A 22,007-nucleotide genomic window follows, 5' to 3' on the forward strand; every position below is an offset into this window, starting at 1 on the left:
TCCTTAAAATCTTCTATGTCGTTCATTTCTGTCCTAGTCCAGGACTACAGTTGAGAGTTAAACCTATAGAGCTCCATAGTGACTTGGATTTAAAGCTTGAAACATGTACAGTATTATTGGCTTGTGTACAGGTGTAAATAACAAATGTGTAATATATATATATTGTAACATCTGTAACTCTAACAACAACAAAAAAAACTTTAAATGTCGAATCTGGAGAAAGGTTTTGACAAAATGTCATTTTTAAATGACTCCCTGTTGTAGATTTGATAGATAAGCAACGTTAAGGATATTCTAAAAGCAACAAACACATTTTTAATCTACATGTGATCCACAGCAATACATCGTTTAAGTAGAATGCATTTATTGACAATCGATAAAAGGACAGTTAACATCACTACTTACTAGTAAAACAGTTGTCCTTTAGAAACGATATCTTAATCAAATGATCTTATTGAACATGTTGAGGCCTGCTAAATGCTTTACAAGCCATACCTTAGCATATGTATTTACAAATGGGAACAGTGCCTTGTTAATCCAATAAGGTAAAAATAAAAAAAACTGTCAAAAAACAACAGAAGAAATAGTTTACAAAACCCTTGTTCATTGAGAATCTGTTGGAGTTATTGCGAAAGGCATTCCAACCAAGATGCGATGAATTCGTCTGCGGTGGTCTTTAAGAGATTTCAGACTCGAGTACGTGCCCTGACAAACGTCGCAGCGAAATGTTTGTTGAGTCGACGGTTTGTGAGTCAGCATGTGTTTCTGCAAACCCTCCATGGTGGCAAACCAGCGAAGGCAAATGGTGCAGCGCACCGGCTTGATGGTAGGTCTGCAAGCGCCGCTCCTCTGGTGAAAGATCAGACTCATGGTGTTCGGGAAGTCAGTGTTGCAATGTGTGCAGTGAAGAGCTTTTGGTGGATTAGCTGTCGGTATCGTTACTCGGTTGTCTTTGCATCGCTTCATTGTAAGATGCCGTCGCAATGAACAGCGGGAGGCGAACGTGTTTCCGCACCGTGCGCACAGAAACCTCAGCTTCTTCAGAGGAATGGTAGTCGGCGCCGGGGCTGCTGGCTTTGGTTGAGGCTGTGGAGACTCGGGTGCCGGCGGTTGCCATTGAACGGTCGTCTGCGGTTGAAACCTTAGCAGCAGCGGTTGCGACGGCTTTATTTGCCCCGTGATCAGCTGGTGGTGAGAACGCATGTGGATCTGCAGGTGAACCTCGTAGTCCGCCCAAGAGTTGACGGTCTCCCCGCAAGTTGGACAGGTGTATGACTCCTGAGCATGCTTCTGTAGATGCTGCAAGAGAAGCTTCGGGGATGTGAACCCAACGCCGCACTCGCACGTCACCCTCCTCGGGAGAACAGACGGCAGGGACATGATGTTCCAGTCGTTCCCATTGGCTTCTGGAGTATTCCCCTCCGCGGAGTGCACCGGATGGTTTTTCTGGTCGTTTGCTTCATCCACATTCTGCACTCTGTGTTTTTCCTGACACCTCCTCCTGTGAGTTAGCATGTTGTCTTTTCTGTTGAAGAGCCGACCACATACGAAACAAGAGTGCATCGGCTTGGTATTGGTGTTCATCAGGTTGATGCGTTGACCGCTGCTGAGCGAGAACGTCAGCTGACCGTGCGGCCGGAATCCACACAGCCTGAGATGGCGCTTCAAAGTAGTGAGCCGGGTGTACGTTTTCTGGCACCTGCTGCAGGAGTAACGCTTAGCACCGTCGCCGTCAAGGTAGCGCGGGGCAGCAGATGCCGAGTCAGTGGTTGTGGGCTGATTTGGAACGACGCCGTTGTTGCGTTTTGAAGAACCATCCAACTCCATATCATCATCCAAAGGCATCGTCCATTGACCTTCATTACTGCTTTCATTTTTTTCTGCCTCCCAGCTATTGTCTTCTTGCTTTACTATAGCGCCGCCCAGAACTGGAGCCCTGTGATTCGATATGGTAGTATTCTGGGCTGGAAGTGTGAGGTTTCTGGCAGAGTTAGGCCATGTTAAATCAGAGGCAGGCCCTTTTGGCTCAGGCGTCTTCTCCAACTTAACAAGACCCTTGACTTCAGTGCCGACGGCTACGGTATTCGTCTTGAGAAGGTTGGCCTGTTGGGAAAACTGTGGATGAAGCTGAGGGCCGTGACATTTGTGTTTCTTTAGGTTGTACCTCCGAGCATAAGTATGCTTACATACAGGACAAAAGTAAACCTTTTTAGTGTTGTTAAGGTTTTGGCCTGACGGCTGCTTATTTTGTAACCTTAACATCTGAACGGGCCTGTTTGTCGATAGAGGGCATACATGATTGTTGGGTAAAGGCAACTTTCCAATGATGAGCTGTTTACAGCGTTTGCAACATTTTACTCTCTCTTTTTTGTGCAGGAAGTGATGCTCCGTCAGTTTGTCCATGCTGCTAAAGAGCCGCCGACAACGGCCGCATTGAATATTCCCAGATGTGCCCTGATTGCTTGGATCAACGAGCCTTTGGCGGGTCTCAAGGACCACTACCGGAGAGAAGAATTTAGTAAGAGAAACAATCTTCTTCCTACTACACTCCAAAATTTTAGCAATGGGTGGGGCCTTTGTCTTGCTGGTTGACTGGGAAAGAAGTTTCCTCATGGGGGCGACGGAGAGATCAGAATGTGCTTTGGAGGCTGGTCTTACAGGGGCAGCCTCAGGTTGAGGCAGGAAGTCTACGACATCGTCGTTAGGATTAAGAGAAGAATGAAGGATAGGGAAGTGTTTCATGTAAGCAGAAGACACCAACTTCATCAATGACTGGCTATTATTCAAGAACTTGACATTGTCAAGGTCTAAATTCGATTTCTCTTCTACACCCTCCGCCGTCTCGTTTTGCTCAGCCGGATCTGATGCGCTGTCAAGATGTTCCTCACCGTCCTCTTGAGAGACTGCTAAGTAGTCAGGAGAAGCAGTTGCTATGGCAACTCCATCCTCCAGGCTTCTTTCTGCTTCAGAGGGTTCACAAGAAGGCGGGGACCATGAAGTGGAAGGGATGCTCTCCCCAACCGTTCCGCCGGAGAAGACGCTCGCCTCATCTGAAGGCGGGGTCTTTTTCTGGGACACATGAGACCGTTTATGCTCAAGCATCAAATTGAAGTCCTGGAACTCTTCCCCGCAGTCACAGATGTAAAAGGAAGGCGACGTGCTGTCCGAGGGGGTTGCCGTTGTGGCAGCGAGAAAGTCAGGCGACATCGTGTCAATAAACTGTGGCGCTGAAGGGAGGACATGTGTGCGAGGAACCACGTTCGAGATGGAATCTGCATGCGTGGCCTGGTGCACGAGCAGGGTGGCCAGCTCGCAGAATGTGGCCGAACATGACACACAACGAAATAGTTTAGCGGAGCTCCCCTGGAGTCCAAGCATCATTTCAGCTCAGTTTAGAGCTGCCAGCTTTCCTGTAATGACACAAAAGAGAGACATGAGACCACAAGCACATATACAGGGAGGAAGCAGCTTCCCAAGAAGGTGAGAAAATGGTCATTCGTCTTTATTTGTAATCACAGGCCGACATGCATCAAATCAATCATGATTTCCATGTGAAAACACGACCCGTCACCCCAACGGAGAGAATAGTTTTGACTTTCCCCATCTGTGATAACTGCTAAGGGGTAGCACAGGGAAGGAGATTCAACATATTTTCCGGATGAGCCTCATCAAATTTAAAAATCCAAACCAAGGTAGAATCTTCCGTATTTAAAAAAAAAACATGTTCTGACCTCAAGTGGAACCTGACGGCCTCCAAAAACTAGTTGCCGATCTCAAGGTTTGAGCCATCAAAAGATTATTTGTTTATTCAATATTCAATACAATTAATTTTAAATAGATTTTGATCTTGCTGAAACAGAGAAATGATTAACACCAGAGCCACATGATCCACCATTTTGGAGTGTACCAAGAGTAACAGAATTAAAAAATATATTTTTGTGAATCTAGTAAAAAATCCAATAAACATTTTGGGACCTTCAAATTGGATCCAACCAGTAAGTCTTAAGGAGCGAACGAATATTAGCTCGACTGGCAAGTAAAGTGGAAAGGATGAGCGGAAACTAGACTGCGTATTCTTCCTCTGTGTTCGTCAAAGCAGAACATCTGAGGCCTTGGAGCACATCGGGTAATGGGAGTCTGTGCTTGCCCGGCTCAGCAAATCCATCACGTCCTTCTGCAGCAGTGGGACGTGTTCCCATTCTGCATTTTCAGCTAGCCAACTATAGCCAGGATAAGCTTAAGCCTTTCCAAACCATACAACGAGCATCCTCCATGTCCATGGATTCAGAAACTGTTTTTAAAAGTAAATTAATTTAAATCCTTTTATATGTTGACAAAAAAAATCCCTTTGAATTCAAGGGTAGAGACACATTATGGTCCTCAGCAATAATACGACCCATCCATAGACTCGTGAGACTGAACCCAACAACCCATGATGCATGAAGCGTGTGCTTCTCGACCAGAACAACCAGCTAGCACAGTCAGGGAGAGAAAATTGTGAAGGGCACATCCGAGGGTGGGGGAAGGGATGGCGCTTGGTTCAATGTCAGACTGAAGATGCCTACACGCAAATGAACAAAATGTTGTTTCAAACAATCAAAGGATTTATCAAAATGATCACTCGGATCATTGAGGCGTGGAAGTGAAGCCAGTTGTCTATGAAATGAACATTTAACAAACTTATATTCCTAAGTTTGGAATGAAAGTGCCCTCTTGGTCATGTCCCTGCTTTGGAGACCACAAATCCTTAAGCACTACACAAATACCTGCAAGCACCCCAGAGAAGAACATTTAAACTGATCCTCCAGTCAGAGTACAAAACAGAATCTTGGTGTTCACACCAAACCCAACTTGTATCACTACTCTCACCAGAGTTGGTTTTCCAACAACATCCAGTAAGTTAGTAGGTAAATCTGCTGGAGACATGCATAAAGTCAAAATTTACCTCTTTGCATATATCACCATAACATCTCTGCTGATTGGCTAATGCACCACGACCCTCTACGGATGTTAACATTTAAGATTTTTCAATTTGGCCTTTTAACACTACAGATGTAGGTCGCTAGAGAAAAAGCTGCTAAACCGTGACCCTGGCACTAGAGCTGCCAAAAACTAGTCACTTATTATTTTTCCGATCAGTCGTCAATTTTAATCATAAACTTCAGCTTTTAATAAAACATGCAACTTCTCTTATACAACTAACAACTGGTTCCAGCTGTTTGAGGCTAACAGACAACAAGCTAAATAGCCAATAACTTATGTCTGTCCCTCTTCGTTAGATGGTGAACGCTCGAACGTGCTTCCCTTGGATGTTTCCCTGAATCACCATCGTGCTGCAGAGTTAATAATCCTGCACACTTTACATTAGTGTAATGCTTCCATTAGGGCTGCACAAAAAGCGATATCGTGATATTGGCACGTGTGATATGCATCGAAAACATGTGAAATTATTTATATTTTTTGTTGTATAAATCGAGCATTTCTTAAAAGCGCACTTTGATCAATCAGTGTCAAGATCTGTAAAGTTGTCAATTTGTACTTCCATGTCTCGTTGTCTTTTACGTCTCCGTCTGTCTGTGAACTGTGCGGCGCAGCTTGCTAGGCTCGGTTGCTATGGAGACGCATCTTGCCGGTGCGCTGACTTAGCACGGCTCAGTATATACACGGAAGTAAAACTAACCTATGAGCTACTCAAACACTAGTGATCCAGTCACTCGTCTCTTTCAACCTCCTTTGTTAAAGCAACATATTGTAAGAACTTTTCATCTCGTCTCAGTTGTTTTCCTATAAGATCGTGAACTTCCAAACAAGTGTAAACCTGTCCATCTTCACCGTATGCTAACAAGCTAAGTTGTTAGCGTCATTTATAAAGCGTTATGTGTGAGCGTACAAGGAGGTGGATTTATTATTGATTTGGTGATATCGCGAAGATATATCCTCTCTGATGTCGCTCAGTTTAGCTGGAAACCGATGCAAGTCCCGCGAGCATTATAAGTGATATTTCTCTAAAATCATGTCGGCACCAAATGGGCTTAAAAAAAACGAAAGGGAAACATCGCACGTGGCTACATTTTTTGTTGAAACAAAAAAATAACATTAATATCGATATCGCAATTCAAGACACAAATATCGAATATCACACTTATTTCCAATATGATGCAGCCCTAGCTTCCATGCACCAAAGCTCCTTTGCATGACATTGTACCTGTTGAGCTGCACACGTGTGACAATCGAAACAGGAAGAAGGTAGAAAGCAGCACAAGGTCCTACGTAAGGCTCGGTATCGACATTTGTTCTTCGGAGCCACCAACCAAAACCCTTCAGTAGTATCATGTAAACATCGCAAAACTGTCAGAGCAGGCCAACTTAAAGTCTCCACCACGGACTCCCCTTCGACTGAGAGCACCGACTCAACGCTATATCTGGGATATAAACGGATAAATGCTCTTAAGGATAATGCATGTTATACGTGCATCACACGCCGAGTTAAACAGGGATCAATGTGACACAAATTTGTTATTGTGTAGCTTTATACTAGTGGTTTAACTAGCTGACATGATTAAGCAATAAAACAATGTTCATTGTTATGTTTATCTTCTATCCTTCACAGTAGCCTCTGAGCCGGTGTGAATACAGTTAGTAACTAGGTAATTTATATTTGTAGAGCGCTTTTCCAGACCAGGGTCACAAAGCGCTTAAACAATCAAAACAATACACAATGTGATCAAACCAGGTAGGTTGGTGTTCACGTACGGTCAATACCCAGCCCTAGTAGTCTGTTGATTTTAAGAGAAAAATGGAAAATAAACGACAACATGGATTATTGCTACAAATCTGTCCCATCCCAAAGCTATATTGTTGATTAACACTATACTACATGTAAAAGCAATAAACTTTAAATGTTATTAGTCGCCTTCAATGCTTACATTGCTTATGGCAGAAGCACTCCTCACAGATTAAAGGAGCATTTCCTCTAAGTTGGTCCGTCTATCAAACCACTCCAGAAGGGCTTTAGATGGAGACAAAACCAAAGATGACCGTGATAGAGATCCACCCGCAGACTCTAGTATTTTTCCATCGTCAGCTGGCTAAAAAGCATGTGGGCGATGGCCCTCGGCCACGTCTTTCACATTGAAGGCTCTCTGTGGTGGCGTCACCTTGCTGCGAAGCAGAGGCTGACGAACGGAAGCTACATATTCAAGTTCAAAACTGTAGTTGACTCCTCGAAGTAAAACGGGCGAGATGATGAAATTATGGTACAATCTTTTTGATGAAGACAACATCTGATAGGTGGTGCTTATTGTGCATCAAACACTGGGAATCCCCAACTGCAGTATCTGCAGTGCAGGTGAAATCTTTTTTTTTTTTTTAGCACACAGTGATCTGGGTTTCACTGCATAAGTAACAAAGAAAACTCGGTTGCTATGGTGGAGGAAAGATGGCCAACAGCCTTTGCTGCTCTGATCCCGACAGTGCCCCAACCCCCCTCCCAGCCCACATGATCCAAAGCCAGCACAGAACACCCTGCAGCACATCTCTGTGGCAATCCTTCCTCCACACAGGACCAGGCCACACTCCTCTCTCTGCATCGACGACCGCACTCGCCTGCCAAGAGCATCTTCGCTAACTTCGATTCCGCATATTGGCACCGTGCGGTAGGTTCCCCCACGATAGACATCGCAACGTACTTAATGACCCTTTAGAAATCTATCGAGTGCCCTTTTCTGCTCTTCAGCGAGCCCAGTGATTGCAAACAGCAGTGTGGGATGAGACCATGGAGGGTCAATGGGGGGGGGTAATGTCTTTCTATACCAGCATTTGAGACAACATCTGCCGCTTGCATATAGATAGATAGATCTTTATTACAAACGTTTTCAAGAACAAGCATTGTAAATAAAGAAACCCTTAATGCCTTGATGAGAAACCAAAAGGTCATTTCACCCTCCCAAAGAAACCCACCAAGGACTGAAGTTGCACCACTATCTTTGCTCGATACTTTGAATAGGGTTCAAATCTGAATACCAAAAGTAGCGTACAGCAGGACCAGTGGGAGGCATTGCGGGAACATGACACACGCCGACTCCATGTCGGGGCGCGACTGCTGCAACACTGCAGACACTCGCAAAAATGGGAAGCTGAAGCAAAAAACTGGGAACTGGCACGCTTTAAAATACTAGCTTTTTATGCAAAGCTCAACCGACTCGATGGAAACGCAACACAATGAGATATTAAATGCCTACATTAAAAACAAAAATGTGTCTCTTAATGGAAGAGATGTTTTTGGAATATTCTCTACATCACCTATTCATTATTTTGACTCCAACATCTCTCAGCCCTTCATTTAAAGGTAAAAGATGACCACCAGTGTTTGTTTAGCAAACTTGGATTTGGTTTTACTTGACAACATGGTAAAGGACCTCTTGAACACTCTTAACCAGCTCCATCTCAGCTGTACGACATGTTATAAGACACCATATCAAAGCTCCAGTTTATACCTTCACCGGATAACTGACTCCAACTCCATCAAGAAGACCTTCAGGATATTCCTCAGGAATACTTGCAGTGGTTGTGGAAGGCGGTATCCAAATAATCATTGTGTCTTAGCTTAAACCGTTTGACCGTAAAACTTTTCTGGCTCCTTTTCAGTCACACGTTTGTTCACAGATGACCGTGTTTCTTACAAATATGTTTTTGCGATCCAGTCCAACCATCTAATCTAGTTAGTTATCAAGCTGTAGTAACAACAAAAATAGAAAGAAATCCTTCAGGTGCTGCACGGCTGCCTTTGTGCTTGTTTTTCTATCACTTATTTTGTGTGTCATCCCATTATTTTATTCTGTACACCACAAAAAAATGTTCATATGTTGAGATTAGAACTCTGGCAATAAAAGTTTCTGATTCTGATTTTTAAAACATGCATTTGTGTTGTGTTACTGGTAAATAACTGATCTCTGCTGCGTTACTGTTTAAGTTCCCACAGCGTGGGAAGAATAAAGTTCATATTAAATTAAATAGGGACCAAAAACTGAAGGTCCATGATAAGAATATTTGTGCATTTTAGTAATAAATTAAAAAAAGTAGCAACGTGTTCATGACAAGGTTTCGATTTATACTTCGACAAGACGTTTCTATGACCCTTTCTTTTTTTGTTTTAACTCACCGTGTCAATCATGCATCAATCATCGCGAACAGGATGTTCTTCTCAAGATTCACGAGGTGAGATATTCAATAAAGTTTATCCATCTATTGAGAAACACTAGTTCTAGTCCTGCTCTGACGCCAACTGTAGCTACAGTGCTGTGGAAGTGGACTACCTGCCTCAGACCTTGAGCAAATGACATGAAGCAGGTGCTAGGACAGAGGGGAACACATGCTTAGGAAAAGGGATTGTTCATGTTTGGGATTCATTTCTAATGACACAAATATTAAATGACAATATGTCGGTTTTCTCAAGTATGTTCAAAGACAAATGATTAACTAGGTAGTTACAAAATAACCTAAATAACACCTGTAATTCTTATAAATGGTTAATATAGGCGGTTACCTCGCACTTCAACTTGAATACTGAAGGTAAATATTGTGTATTTAAGCGTTAAACACGCATGTGTGAGGCTTCAGGGGGAACATTTTAAACTACTGTGGGCACCTGCATGTTTAGCCTCCATGCTAGCAGACATGTCCACAGCACGCACGGAAAACCCAAGTCGATAGATGTTCATGGATCGGAAAGGAAGGCATTGTGGAGATACTACCGGTCGGACACGGGTTAGCAGCAGATGCGGGGAGATGAATGGGCCGGACGGGGAGGTGGCCGGTTCCACTCCCGTGTCAGGCCATGCATTGAAAGAACCACATTCAACCGCGTTAGCATGCTACCTGCTAGCTTCTCTTCTTTTTTTTTTAAACAAAAAACAAAAAAAACAAGTCACAACCGCATTATAAACACTCACCGATCAGAGAGAGTTTCGACTGCGGGGATGTCGAGCGGTGGTGCGGGGGAGACAAAGGGCTGGGTAGACGTCAGTCCACGCAGAGATCCGGACCCTCCGGGGAGACCTGGTTCCTCTTGGCTCGCTGGCGATGTTGTGCCAGGAGGAGGAGGGGCGGGGCCACGTGACGTCACACACGCGAGCCCGCCACTCGACCAAACCCGTAACGTTTTTAAATGGAAAGGCGCCACGATTGAGTTAGTGTTCACTGAGACGCCGACGATTGGTTTGTTAATGAACGTGTTCAGTTAAGATATTTTTATGTATAAAAAAATATGTTTATATATCTAACAATTAGTGACACTGTAATATAAGGAAGTTTCCTCAAAAGCTTATCGTTGCTCCAAATAAAAAACAAGAATTATACCTGAAAGTTCTGGCTCTGAATCAGTTCGATTTTAAATCAGATCTTTAAATGGAAACTAATGTATGCGCTCGTGTATTGTATCATCAGTGTGTGTTTGTACAAAACTCTCACTTCATTGAAATATTGACATTAGAAAATGATTTTGAGCTCCGCCCACTGAAAACACTATTTTTCTTGGGATGAAATCTTGTCACCGCGCGTCATCCATCCCGGAAGTCTACACCACCAAGGGACTCATTGTATAAACAAAGTGGGGTGTGATTACAGCTGGAGGAGTGAAGCCATTATCACGTCATAATGGACTCTCGTAACCTCTCGTTCTCCCAGATTTCAGAGCAACTTAATAAAGTAATAAGTGTAAAACATGGTCATGATGAGGGACTTACTGCATCTTGGAGAGGAAGAACATTACCAAGTTTCTTGCTCAAGGCTTGAGACGCAGCATCGAATCTTCCACGTTACGTTCGTCACGATGCCGTCCGTTCAGTGAAGTGCATCAGTCTCCCTGGGTTTGCCTTCTTTTTGTGGCATTGGGTTCCCTTCTGCGAGAGTGGCCTTTCAGCCCATGCCGGAGCTGGATTCTTCAAACCTCCGACTGTACTTCACCAGCATTTGTTTCACAACAAAAGCATATTTGATATCAACATGTCAAAATAAAGTTAAACCGGAAAAAGTTGAGTAATAAAAAACAACTGACTGAACTGAAATTCCAATCTAGACTAATGACAGAATGTGAAAAAGATAGAATTAAAGTCATAAATATTTACTGGGGAAGGTTCATATATATATATACCCACTTACATTCTGCATTCATGCTATTTTTTAAAGATTAAAGATCAAATAAATTAATAAATATTAAAAATTAAAATTGGCTTTTATGAGGTTAGCTACCATCTGTACGGCTTAAGATGTGTGTCTTCAACAATCACATTTAAAAGAGAACCTAAATAACAAAATTATAATTGGAAAAAAGATACAAGATTAAAGAGTAGATGCCATCCACATTTTATTCAGATTGAGGAGAGAATCGCAAACAACATAAAATAAGTAAAAGTGTGATTCATGACACATCTTAAATCTCCCGAAAACAAACATCATTAGAAAAGTTTTTAAACTTGAAAAACTTTTTACAATGAGTGGAGTCTCGGCAAAGACACAAAAAAAGTTTAAAAAACAACAATATTTACATAAAACAAAACATTTGAAGAAAACTTGTTAAGAAGGAAAACAAAGAAACATCAAAAAATATTTTGTTCACATATGAAACAAGAACATACAGAACCTTGTAACATAACCAACATTTCCAGAGTTGAACAGTAAGGACAGTAACGCATTTGAAAAAATAAACCGCTTTACAATTTTTAAGGCATTCAAAGGGTTAATTGAGGAAATTATTCACCGTTGTGAAGCATGTATTCGTTGATGCTCAACTAATAAATTAGGAAAAGCAAAAACTTGGTCACATTCATTGCACTCATAAACAACTTGACCCATGTGACTTTCTTGATGTTGTTTAAAAAGGGACCAATGTTTGAACAACAGGTGACACATATCGCAACTGTAGGGACCGCCCACACCAGTTTTGTGGAGATCCAAATGCACCAAAAGCTCTTCTTTCGAAGCCAAAAAAGCATTGCACTCGTAGCACCTGAAATCCGTCTCTCCCGGAGGAGGTATGTCTGGCACTTTACCATCCTGTCTGGCACGATGCCTTTTCATATGCTTTTGGAGGTAAGGCCTGGCGGCGAAGGCTTTCCCACATAGCTTGCATTGGTGCGGCTTTGCGTTCACATGAAGTATTTTACGATGCTTAAGGAGGTCGCTCAGAGAGGTGAACGTCACGGTGCAATCGGTGCAGTCGTACAGGTCGCCACCAATAACATCAACTTCTTCATCCTCTCGGTCGGCTGGTGAAGACATTTCGTCGTTGTTAACCGATGGCATAAAGGGTCGAGGTCGTTTGGAACACACATGCTCGTCATATGCTTTGCTTCCGGAGAAGCTGCCGTTACAAACCGCACAATTCATTTTGGTTTCTGAAGTACACGGCTCTTCAGCCTTGATGAAGGTAACCATTTCTGCGTGAGTGGACAAGTGTTCTTTCAACTCATCACTGTTGGGAAAACACCGATTGCAAACCGAGCAGACGAAGTCGGTTTGAAGCTCCAGCTCTTTCTTTAGGTCTAACGTTAGCGAGTCAGTTGAATACTCAATACCAGAATGTTGAGTGGACTGATGCTTTATCAAATGGGATGCATGTAAGAAATGTTTGTCACAAGTTTTACAAGAATACCTTCGTTCTGGAGCCACCATGCACCCATGTTCCGAAAGAGCTTCCGGCTCTCCAAAACGCTCCTGACAGATGGCACAGCGATACTTAAGTTGCAACGCTACACTGTCTGACCCTTTCTGGCCCGATGATGTGGGACCACCCTCGGATGCGTGTGTTTTGCGATGTTCAACTCTGCTGCTTTTAGAGTGAAAAACAAGATTGCAAATGTCGCAGGGAAAGTTTTCTTCACGATGGCTAGCCATGTGTTCCGCCAACTGGGCGGCGCCAGTAAAAGTTAGTTGACACTTGGAACAACGATGGGGACGACTCTTGCCATGAGTAAATCTGTGTTTGCGTAACGCAAAGTGTGTAACAAAGCCCTTCCCGCACAGCTGACACTGATATTCCGACTTGTGCATTCTCTGGTGCTGCTCTAACTGCCCTGCCTGGAAAAAGCACCTGCCACACTCCCCACACTCGTGCGGCTTCTCTCCAAGGTGACAGCGCTGGTGATCTTCCAGAGATTCTGACGTAGTGAATGTCTTGCCGCAGACATGGCATGGGAAATAGGGTGCCGTGTCTGAGTCACCGTCATCTTCATCATCGCTGTAACTATCCTTGCCACTTGCAAGCTGAGGGGCGTTATTCTCCACTTCCGGTTTATGATGTTTTAGATAATGTCTTTTGAGTGAAGTCTCCACAGAAAATGTCTTTTCGCAAAAACTACACGTGAACATATCATCTGGATGTTCTTGACTGTAGTGTGCACATAAAGTAGGCCCGGAGTTATACCTATATGTGCAGCGCTTGCAAGCGTAGGGCCTACTTGGATCATGAAGTATTCTGTGATTATCCAGTTCAGACTGGCTGTTGAAAACCTTCGAGCAGTCAGGGCAGGAGTTTTTCTTGTCGTTATAGTGAATTCTCATGTGTTTAGTGAGGTTTGCCGGACTGCCACAATTTTTGCCACACTTGAAGCATGTATGTTTCTTTTTCAACATCTCTTCTCTACCGTGGTCTTCCAGGTGTGTAATGAGCAATAAACCATCTGTGAAGCTTTTGGGACATTCAGAACATTGGTAACGCACCTCCTTCCTTTGGCTTTTATCGCTCGTCTCCACGCTGCTTTTGGTAGATATAACCACTCGGTTAGTTGTTTTGGTGGAAATGTCCTCTACAGAATACTCCAAGTTGTCCGTGGCCGGGACGTTCTCTCTCTTGCATTTTCTTTTGTGTTTTTGTAGCGACATCTTATTCCAGAATCCCTTTCTACAGATCACACAGTGAAAATAGGGCACATGTGCCCGTAAGTGGGCCAGGAGTGTACTGCTTTTACTGAAGGACTTTGGACACTTTGTACATTGAAATTTCTTGGAAGCCTCATCACTAAGAATTGTATCTAGTTCACATGTTAAATTGGATCCATCCAAGGACCCTTCTTTGTTAACGTTGGACATGTTTGAAAGATGATGTTGTAAAGAAGCGGTCGTCATTGGTTGATCAGCGGTTTCAAGCTGATGGACATTTAGAAAGTGCTCCTGAAGTTGTGAGAACAAGGAAAAGCGTGCACTGCAGTACGCACATGAAAAGCCCTCGGCCAACTTCTCTCTCGGAGTATCCTCTTTTGTTTTATTATTGCCCATTTTAGGTTGGGACCTGGCAGGCCGTTCTTCACATTCCTTGAGCAACACCTTGCACTTAACGTGATGACGCTTCACATAATCCCGCCTTGGGAATCGTTCATCACAATATTCGCATGGAAATGGCTTCACCCCACTGTGGAACCGCATGTGATATTTTAAGGCGTAGCCCTTTTTAAAAGAAAGAGGACAATAAGGGCAGCTGTAGTCTGACTTTTTCTTCAAATTAGTTTTGAGGATTTTAGGATTATCATCTTCGTTTGTTTTTCGAGTGGTCCAAGAGTTGCTTAGCGAACTTGTAGTTAGCTTTTTTAGGACCTTAACGCATTCTTTTTTCTTGATATGGTACTTCAAAGATTTTTCATGAGAAAACGCTGAACCACAAGTGGTGCACTTAAACCGTTTAACTGCATGAAACAGGGTGACATGTCTGTTTAGAGTAGACATGGCTGGAAATGTCTTAAAACAAAACTTGCACTCAAGGTTCTCTTTCACAGATTCCACACAATCATAGAAAGGGGTTCTCTTCCACCCATGGCCAACATCTTCTAGAGATATTTTGGGTAAGCAAACTTCCAATCGCATTTTCTTTAATTTACAGTTGGCCTGGTGCACCTTAAGGTGATCAAATCTTGAGAAAGAACATCGACATGATTTGCAACGATATGGTTTTGCCTCATTGTGTGTCAAAATGTGTTGTCTCAGTTTTTTTTGCTTCAGGAAACTCTTGTTGCAAAATGTGCATTTGTAATTAATTTGAGCTTTGTCTGGAGGGCCCATTGAGGTTGGTTTCTCATCCAAAGGGGAGATGTTACTAGAATCATTTTCAACGTCATCTATTCCTGGACAATCTACCTCAACCTTGTTACAAGTTTTCTTATGCTGGTTCGACGATACACGACTAGGAAAGCGCTTCCCACAATGGGCACAGAGGTAGGGTTGAAGACCAGTGTGTTTAACTGTGTGTGTCATTAGTTTAGATTTATACTGGAACTCGAGTGGACAGTGCTGGCACTTAAAAGGGAGCCTTTTTGTTACAGCAGCCATTGAAGTCGTTTCTTGTGCACTTTTTTGTATATTGGGAACAACAGACAATCTTACATCTGGATTACAAGACTTTTTGCAGTTCCGTTGATGCATCTGGAGTTTTGTGTCCCAAAAGTGGTGTCCACAGCCTGGGCAAGGAACTAGAGACTTATTTTTATGGTCCAATAGATGACTTCGCAGTCGACCTTTCTTGCCCAACTCTCTTCCACAGATCGGACAAACACAGTATCCAGATTTAAGATCTGAGCCATTAGTTGTAGGAGGGGCACCATCAGCCGCTGGAGGTGAGCCGTCAGCCTTTTGAGGGGAGGTATCAGCCATTTGAGGGGAGGTATCAGCCATTTGAGGGGAGGTATCAGCCATTTGAGGGGAGGTATCAGCCATGGTAGGAGAGCCATCAGCCATGGTAGGAGAGCCATCAGCCATGGTAGGAGAGCCATCAGCCATGGGAGGAAGGCCATCAGCCATGGGAGGAAGGCCATCAGCCATGGGAGGAAGGCCATCAGCTACAGGAGACGGGGTAATGATTTCTTGAGGAACTTTCTTGCAAATTTTCTGATGGGGTTGCAGTTTTCTACAACCAAAGTATTGACCACATGTGTTACAAAGCAACAATGTCTTTGCTTTGTGGCCATGAAGATGACGATTCAGATAGATTTCCTTGGTAAACGTACGGTGACAAACAGAACACGTAAAGGTTCTACGCTTTACAGCCGTCTCATTGACAGCATCAGAAGGGTCGTCTTTGGACTCAGGGCGGATATTTTTACATGTCATCCTATGAAATTGTATTCTCTTACGTCCAAAGAACCGCCGACATTTCTGGCATTCAATTAGGGTATTCAATTTGTGGCCTATGTGATGACCAGAAAGCATGTGCTTTTTAGGAAATTCAGCTTGACAGATTTCACACTTGTGAGGTTCTTTCTTTACGGTTAGTGCCAATTCTGTGTTATTTGTCATTTCCAGTTTGGCTTTTTTGCTAGGAGGTCCCTTATCGCCAGAAAGTTGCAATTCATCTTCTAGACCTTTTGTCTTTGCATCTTGAATTCGAAGGGATTCAAGATGCCCGATATAAATTGTCAAGTCCTTGAACTGTTGCAAACAATCAGGGCATCGGAGATTGCCCGTTTGGCGATGAAACTTACAGTGCTGGATGAGTTCTCCAATAGTTGGGAGAATCTTTAGGCAGGCATGGCAGTGTATCCTCCCCTGGTGGACATCTTTATGTTCAATCAGGTCAGAGCGTTCCTTAAACCTTCTTCCACATTTCTGACACATGTAGGGTTTATCATTGTGGTGAATAAGCTCATGTCTCCTTAATGATGATAATGTTCTCAATTCTGTTTCACAAAAACGACACCTCAGCAATGCGTTTGGCTGCAATTTGTATTGGTGGGCATTCTTTGCCTTTTCCATCTCACTTTCCAATTTTCGTTTGCTGCCCTTGTCCTTCTCTTGCTTAGATGGCTTTAGAGACTCAACCTCCGACAGTCGTTTTAAGCTTTTTCTGAGACAAAAGTTTTTAATGTGTCTGTATCGATTGGAGGTCATCGTGAAACTGGTGGGGCACAGAGGACACAAATATTTACCGCCACGTTTTACTCCACCATTGGATATTTTTTCTGAAACACATTTACGCAGATGGCGGGACCTATTGAAACCGTACTTGAAAAGACGTGGGCACAGAGGACATTTAAATGTATTCTCTGACATGGTCACGGTGTCTTTGGCTGCCGTTTTCTGCGCCGAAATACGCTTTGTGATGATATGAGATAATAGGCTATCACCTGTCTTCCTGCGGTGCACATTGAAGAAATGCTTTTTGGCTTTCACCAGGGACAAAAAGGTTTTGTGACAACTGGTACATTCGTGGATTTTAGTTATCTTAGTTAGTTTGATATAGCATTCAGAAATGTTTTCATCATATTTTATATCCCTTTGTGACTTTTTGCTTACACCTACACTGACGCCCTTTGTCTCCTTTTTAGCATTCTTTCTTGATTTTAAGGGGTTGCATCGAAGGGCTGTTAACCTGTGTCTTCTTAGGATCCCGGCTTGGGCAAAGTAATGTCCACATCGGTCACAAAAATAGGGAGTCTTACCAGTGTGTTTGCGCATGTGCTTTACATACACATGTATTTTTGTGAACTTTAACTGACATTTCTCACAAGCGTAAGGCCCTTTAAATTTTCCCTGGTTCAAGTCCCCAGGTTTAAGTGGGGGGCTTGGATCTGGTAAATTGCAGATCATTTTTTTAGCTTCTTCATGCACAACTATGCCACGTCGGCTTACTGGGTGGCAAGTACAGTGGTGGTCGATTAAGAGGTCTGCGCTTTTAGCCGTGTACTGGCATGAAACGCATTCAAAAAGGTAACTTATTGGACTGAGAGGCTCTTTTTCTCGAATAAGCACAACAGGGTGAAATCTGTACATTTCGTTCAGGTTAACACTTATTGATGCCAATAAGCACTGGTCATTGCTATCTGAAAGTGGTGCAGTGTGAGTATCGTCAGCTTCAGTTGGTTCTGTGATGGTTTCTAGAGTGTCAGTGATTCCTGATAGTGGCAAACTGTCACTCACCCTTGATGCACTGCTCATTTCTACGTCAACTTGATGAGTAGGTGACAAGGGTTTTCTCACATCGTTTTCAGCGATCTGATGGGGGAAGAGACCTTGTTGTTCCATTTGATCGTTCTCATCGTCCGTTGCCATCCGATCCATCTCATCTTCCTCTGTAAATTGGTCGACTTCAATGTCTGTTGCCAATCGTTCGGCCTCATCGTTCGTTGACCTTCGATCGGCCTCATCGTTCGTTGACCTTCGATCAGCCTCATAATTCGTTGACCTTCGATCAGCCTCATCGTTCGTTGACCTTCGATCAGCCTCATCATTCGTTGACCTTCGATCAGCCTCATCGTTCGTTGACCTTCGATCAGCCTCATCGTTCGTTGACCTTCGATCAGCCTCATCGTTCGTTGACATCTGATCGGCCTCATCGTTTGCAGACATCGGATCGGCTTCATCGCTTGCCGGAATCCGATCAGCCTCATTTTTTGCTGACATCCTATCGTCTGTTGCGATCTGATCATCCCCAAACTGTTGTAGTTCTTCTACAGCGTCACAGAAGTCTTCATCAATCATTGAGTCAATTTTCTCTTGATTTGTTTTCAGTCCCTCTTCACAGTCAAGTCCTTCGGGAGCAACTTCTGGTTTCTCACATGACTCTCCAGCGTAACTCTCAGTTTGCGTGTTTGCCGTTGGTATGAAAGCTTTGGCGTTTGAATCACAAAGAGACTCGTGGAGAAAGGAATTAATTTGCTCTGTAGCACCAAAGCTGTTAAAGTCAGTGTCTTTCTGTACAGCCGCTTCAGGTTTCTGATGCTCACCAGAGTTGATGAACTCCATCGAGTTAAAATCCATAGATGATGAAGTTAACAGTTCTCTTTCTTGCACCAATATTTCGCTTGACATAGAAAAGATGTGTCCTGGAGTAGACAGCTCATTGCTGTATTCATCTAAACTATCACATGGTTCCTTAATTGGCAGGTGATTTAATATCTTAGCTTCATCATCTTGCCAGGGCTGTTCCCAAGAGCATTTGGCACCATCATAGGCCGAGCTCAAGTCTCCTAAACAGGATTTTGAATTTAATTCAAAGTTTACTTGAGCTATGTTGTTTGAAAAGTCACCTTCAAATAACTCATTTTGTTGAAAAGGAAGCTCCTCTGGTCCAGAGGTCATTACCAATGTCCTTGGGTCCATCTGCGGTAGAATGTCCAGACTCTCTTAGTTTCCCTTTAAGGTCTTGAGACGTCCCATTGCAGAGCAGCTTTGTAGTTAGTTTCTAAAGAAGGGCATAAAATACAGATCAATTGTATGACAAATATTAACTAACCGTTAAGACTTGAGGAAAGGGGAGAAATTTTCTCACCTTTTTCTCCAAAGGCAGCAGTTTTCATGAGGTGCCAATTATGATGGGATGGAAAACCTGCAATACAAATGTGAAACTTCAGTATAATCATGTGTATTATATATAGTGCATATACAGCATATTATAAGATGACAATCGGATTCGAATACATACTTGGTTGGGGAATATTTAACCTCTGCGATGAAAATAGTCCCTTTTGAAGACACAGCAACTCTGTAGGATTGAATGAAAAATTACATTCCATATAATTTACAGTAAAAGCATGTTTTAGTAGATAACCAATGGTTTAAGTAGATATGAAAGAAGTTCTAATGAGGGTTTACTTATTTAGTTTAATAAGTGATTGAATATACAGCAGTAGTGATAAGAAACATGCACTTATAAACTGCACTTATATTAAGCGAGAATATATATTTAGTGTAGGAAAACAACTTCATACATGAATTGGAAATACTTCAATATTCTATTAACAATTAAGGAATCGAAAGTTATCCGACATAGACATGACGGCAATATTACAGCACATCAAACAACATAAACAAAATCGTGGTGGTTAATGGTTAATTGTAAAAAATAATAATTATAGCGCTTTATTAATTTAAAAATATTTAGCAACGTTGACCAAAAAAAAGATTCAATTTGTATCGCTGCTCTTCCGCAACTACTAAAGATGAATAAAGGAGATCCATCGCTTTTCAGGACCACTGAATAAACAGCAGGTTCGAATGTGGATTTATTGGTACAATAACACGATAATAAGGAGATGAAAGTTATATATATATATATATATATATATATATATATATATATATATATATATTTACAAATATCAAGTTAGTTTGTCAAGCATTAGTACATGAACATATTCCAAGTTGTCAAGTTTCCTGACAGTTACTGAAAATACTGTCACATTATAAGGGGTTTGATTTAAAAAAGAATATGAATAAAAACATAATTCAATTGACACAAAATAACATGCATTAGTGAACATGTCACATTGTTTGTTTCTATCACGAAGATAAAAGAACCAAATAATTTATGAAATACCTTAAAATATAAATAACGGTGTGTACTTTATTGACATACAAATGCATTCATCACGCACACATATTCAGATATAAGTTTGTTCTAGTATACACTAATATGCAGAACATATTCTTATATACATTGATTTAATAAATGCTTCAAATCTGGAGTTAGTTTATTCCATCATGACGTAAATACACCAATATTAATACGTCATTGTATTAAATTGACGAAAAATCACATCGATATTGAATAACAAATGTAGAAATGCAAGTCAGAATGAAACTAAAAAAAAAAGATGTACACAAACCGGCGTGTGTGTGACAGATAAAGAGTGTGTGCGTGTGTGTGTGTTTCAGGTGAATCTACCGGACAGTGTCCGTTAGCGTGTTAGCGTGTTAGCTTCCTCCGGTGTTTCTCGGGCCGAGCTAGCTCGCTAAGCTAACAAAGCGTCCGTCCGCTCGAACAAAGTGCTCGTTTCTTACCACAGGCGTGTTTGTGTCGCTTCTCTCGGGGCAAACCCACCCGCGTCGGGTCCGTGCGCCGTCCGTCGTCGCTCCTCCAATGTCACTAAACGCGGACGAAGGTACGAACAGTTGCCAAAGTGCACATCTTTCTCCGGTGCTTCCGCTTTTTTTAACTAGCTGTCCAGCAGTCGAACCAGAGGTGCAGTAGAGGAAGTGCACGGTTGGAACTCTGATGCCACACGAGGAGTCAAAGACGGCTTGTGGCAGCCATGTTACTAGTCCCTGTGTTACTGGACAAGGCGCTAAGAAATTGCGAGAATATGCGAGAGCAGGACCACAGACCAATGCCAGACTACAGACGGACTCCTAGAACCCGCCCCCAGTCCTCTTTGGGAGCCGCAGTGCCTGACAGAAGTGATGCTCGTGGTAGTTGCACCCCTCCCCCACAGCCTCCTTGCTTTTGTTCCCGCCTCATGGCTCTCTGAGGTGCTCTGGCTCTGGTGCATGTTCCTCCCACGGGTCGACTCCCCCAGGACTCCCCCAGGAGCCCGCAGTGCTCCTCCTTTGTTCCCCGTAGGCGTTACTGGAGTGGAAGACATTCCTAGGGCCGGGCCGGGTCTGAACCAGTCGGTTGCTAAAGAGTTAAACGTGGCACACACAACCATTTTGTAGCCCAGTACAAAATGGCGCCGCTCCCTGCCTGTAGTCGCCTGCCACGACTGCTCAGAGCGCAGGGGCTGCCGCTGGATCGCAAGGGCTGTGCAGCGCTGCTCAGTCCCGGCTCCTACACTTCACAAGATCACAACGTACAGGTCCGGCCCCCGCTACCTTATATTCGCTAGTGTGTTGTGTACAACTGCACCCATGTTGAAAAAACGAGGAACAAAATTCGTATTATTAAAGAACATCACCTCTAAAAGGTTTTTGACCAAACATGCATGTTATTGAGGCAGCAATGGTTATTGATAAAGCAGACAAGTAACATAGGGGACCTTGGGTATATCCTCTGGGTCTTCTTACTCTTGCAATGACCGAGTACCTGGGCAGCATCCAAGTGAGCCCTGGGGCTCTGCGTGGTTACTTCCCGCCATCTCATTGGCTGCTTAACATGCTGTGATTTTTTTTCGCAGAAGTCCAGATTTTCTAAAGTAACCACTTATGTTGCACATGTAGCCCAACCGGTGTAGATAGAAATGCATTGCAGCTGTGACCCTGTAGCCATAAACGCATAACAACGAACCTTTAGGAGAGTCTTTGTGTTGCAC

At 43.0% G+C, this 22,007-nt stretch overlaps 2 protein-coding genes across 2 annotated transcripts; both read right to left on the reverse strand.

Annotated features, from left to right (window-relative positions):
• Nucleotides 1–344: 344 nt before the first annotated feature.
• Nucleotides 345–10,075, reverse strand: LOC148062937 (uncharacterized). The gene is made up of 2 exons (XM_087812964.1): nt 9,951–10,075; nt 345–3,410 (listed from the first exon to the last, which is right to left on the reverse strand). The coding sequence occupies exon 2, from the start codon at nt 3,379–3,381 to the stop codon at nt 604–606; it is 2,778 nt and encodes a 925-aa protein (XP_087669090.1). The 5' UTR covers nt 3,382–3,410; nt 9,951–10,075; the 3' UTR covers nt 345–603.
• A 1,262-nt stretch (nt 10,076–11,337) lies between these two features.
• On the reverse strand, nt 11,338–21,183 carry znf1035 (zinc finger protein 1035). The gene is made up of 4 exons (XM_087812956.1): nt 20,761–21,183; nt 19,403–19,462; nt 19,250–19,306; nt 11,338–19,162 (listed from the first exon to the last, which is right to left on the reverse strand). Exon 4 carries the CDS (start codon nt 19,078–19,080, stop codon nt 11,752–11,754), a length of 7,329 nt encoding a protein of 2,442 aa, XP_087669082.1. The 5' UTR covers nt 19,081–19,162; nt 19,250–19,306; nt 19,403–19,462; nt 20,761–21,183; the 3' UTR covers nt 11,338–11,751.
• Between the last annotated feature and the right edge of the window lie 824 nt (nt 21,184–22,007).

The sequence above is a fragment of the Callionymus lyra genome, chromosome 17 (genome assembly GCF_982586985.1).
Source record: "Callionymus lyra chromosome 17, fCalLyr1.hap1.1, whole genome shotgun sequence".
Classification (NCBI taxonomy): Eukaryota; Metazoa; Chordata; class Actinopteri; order Syngnathiformes; family Callionymidae; genus Callionymus; species Callionymus lyra.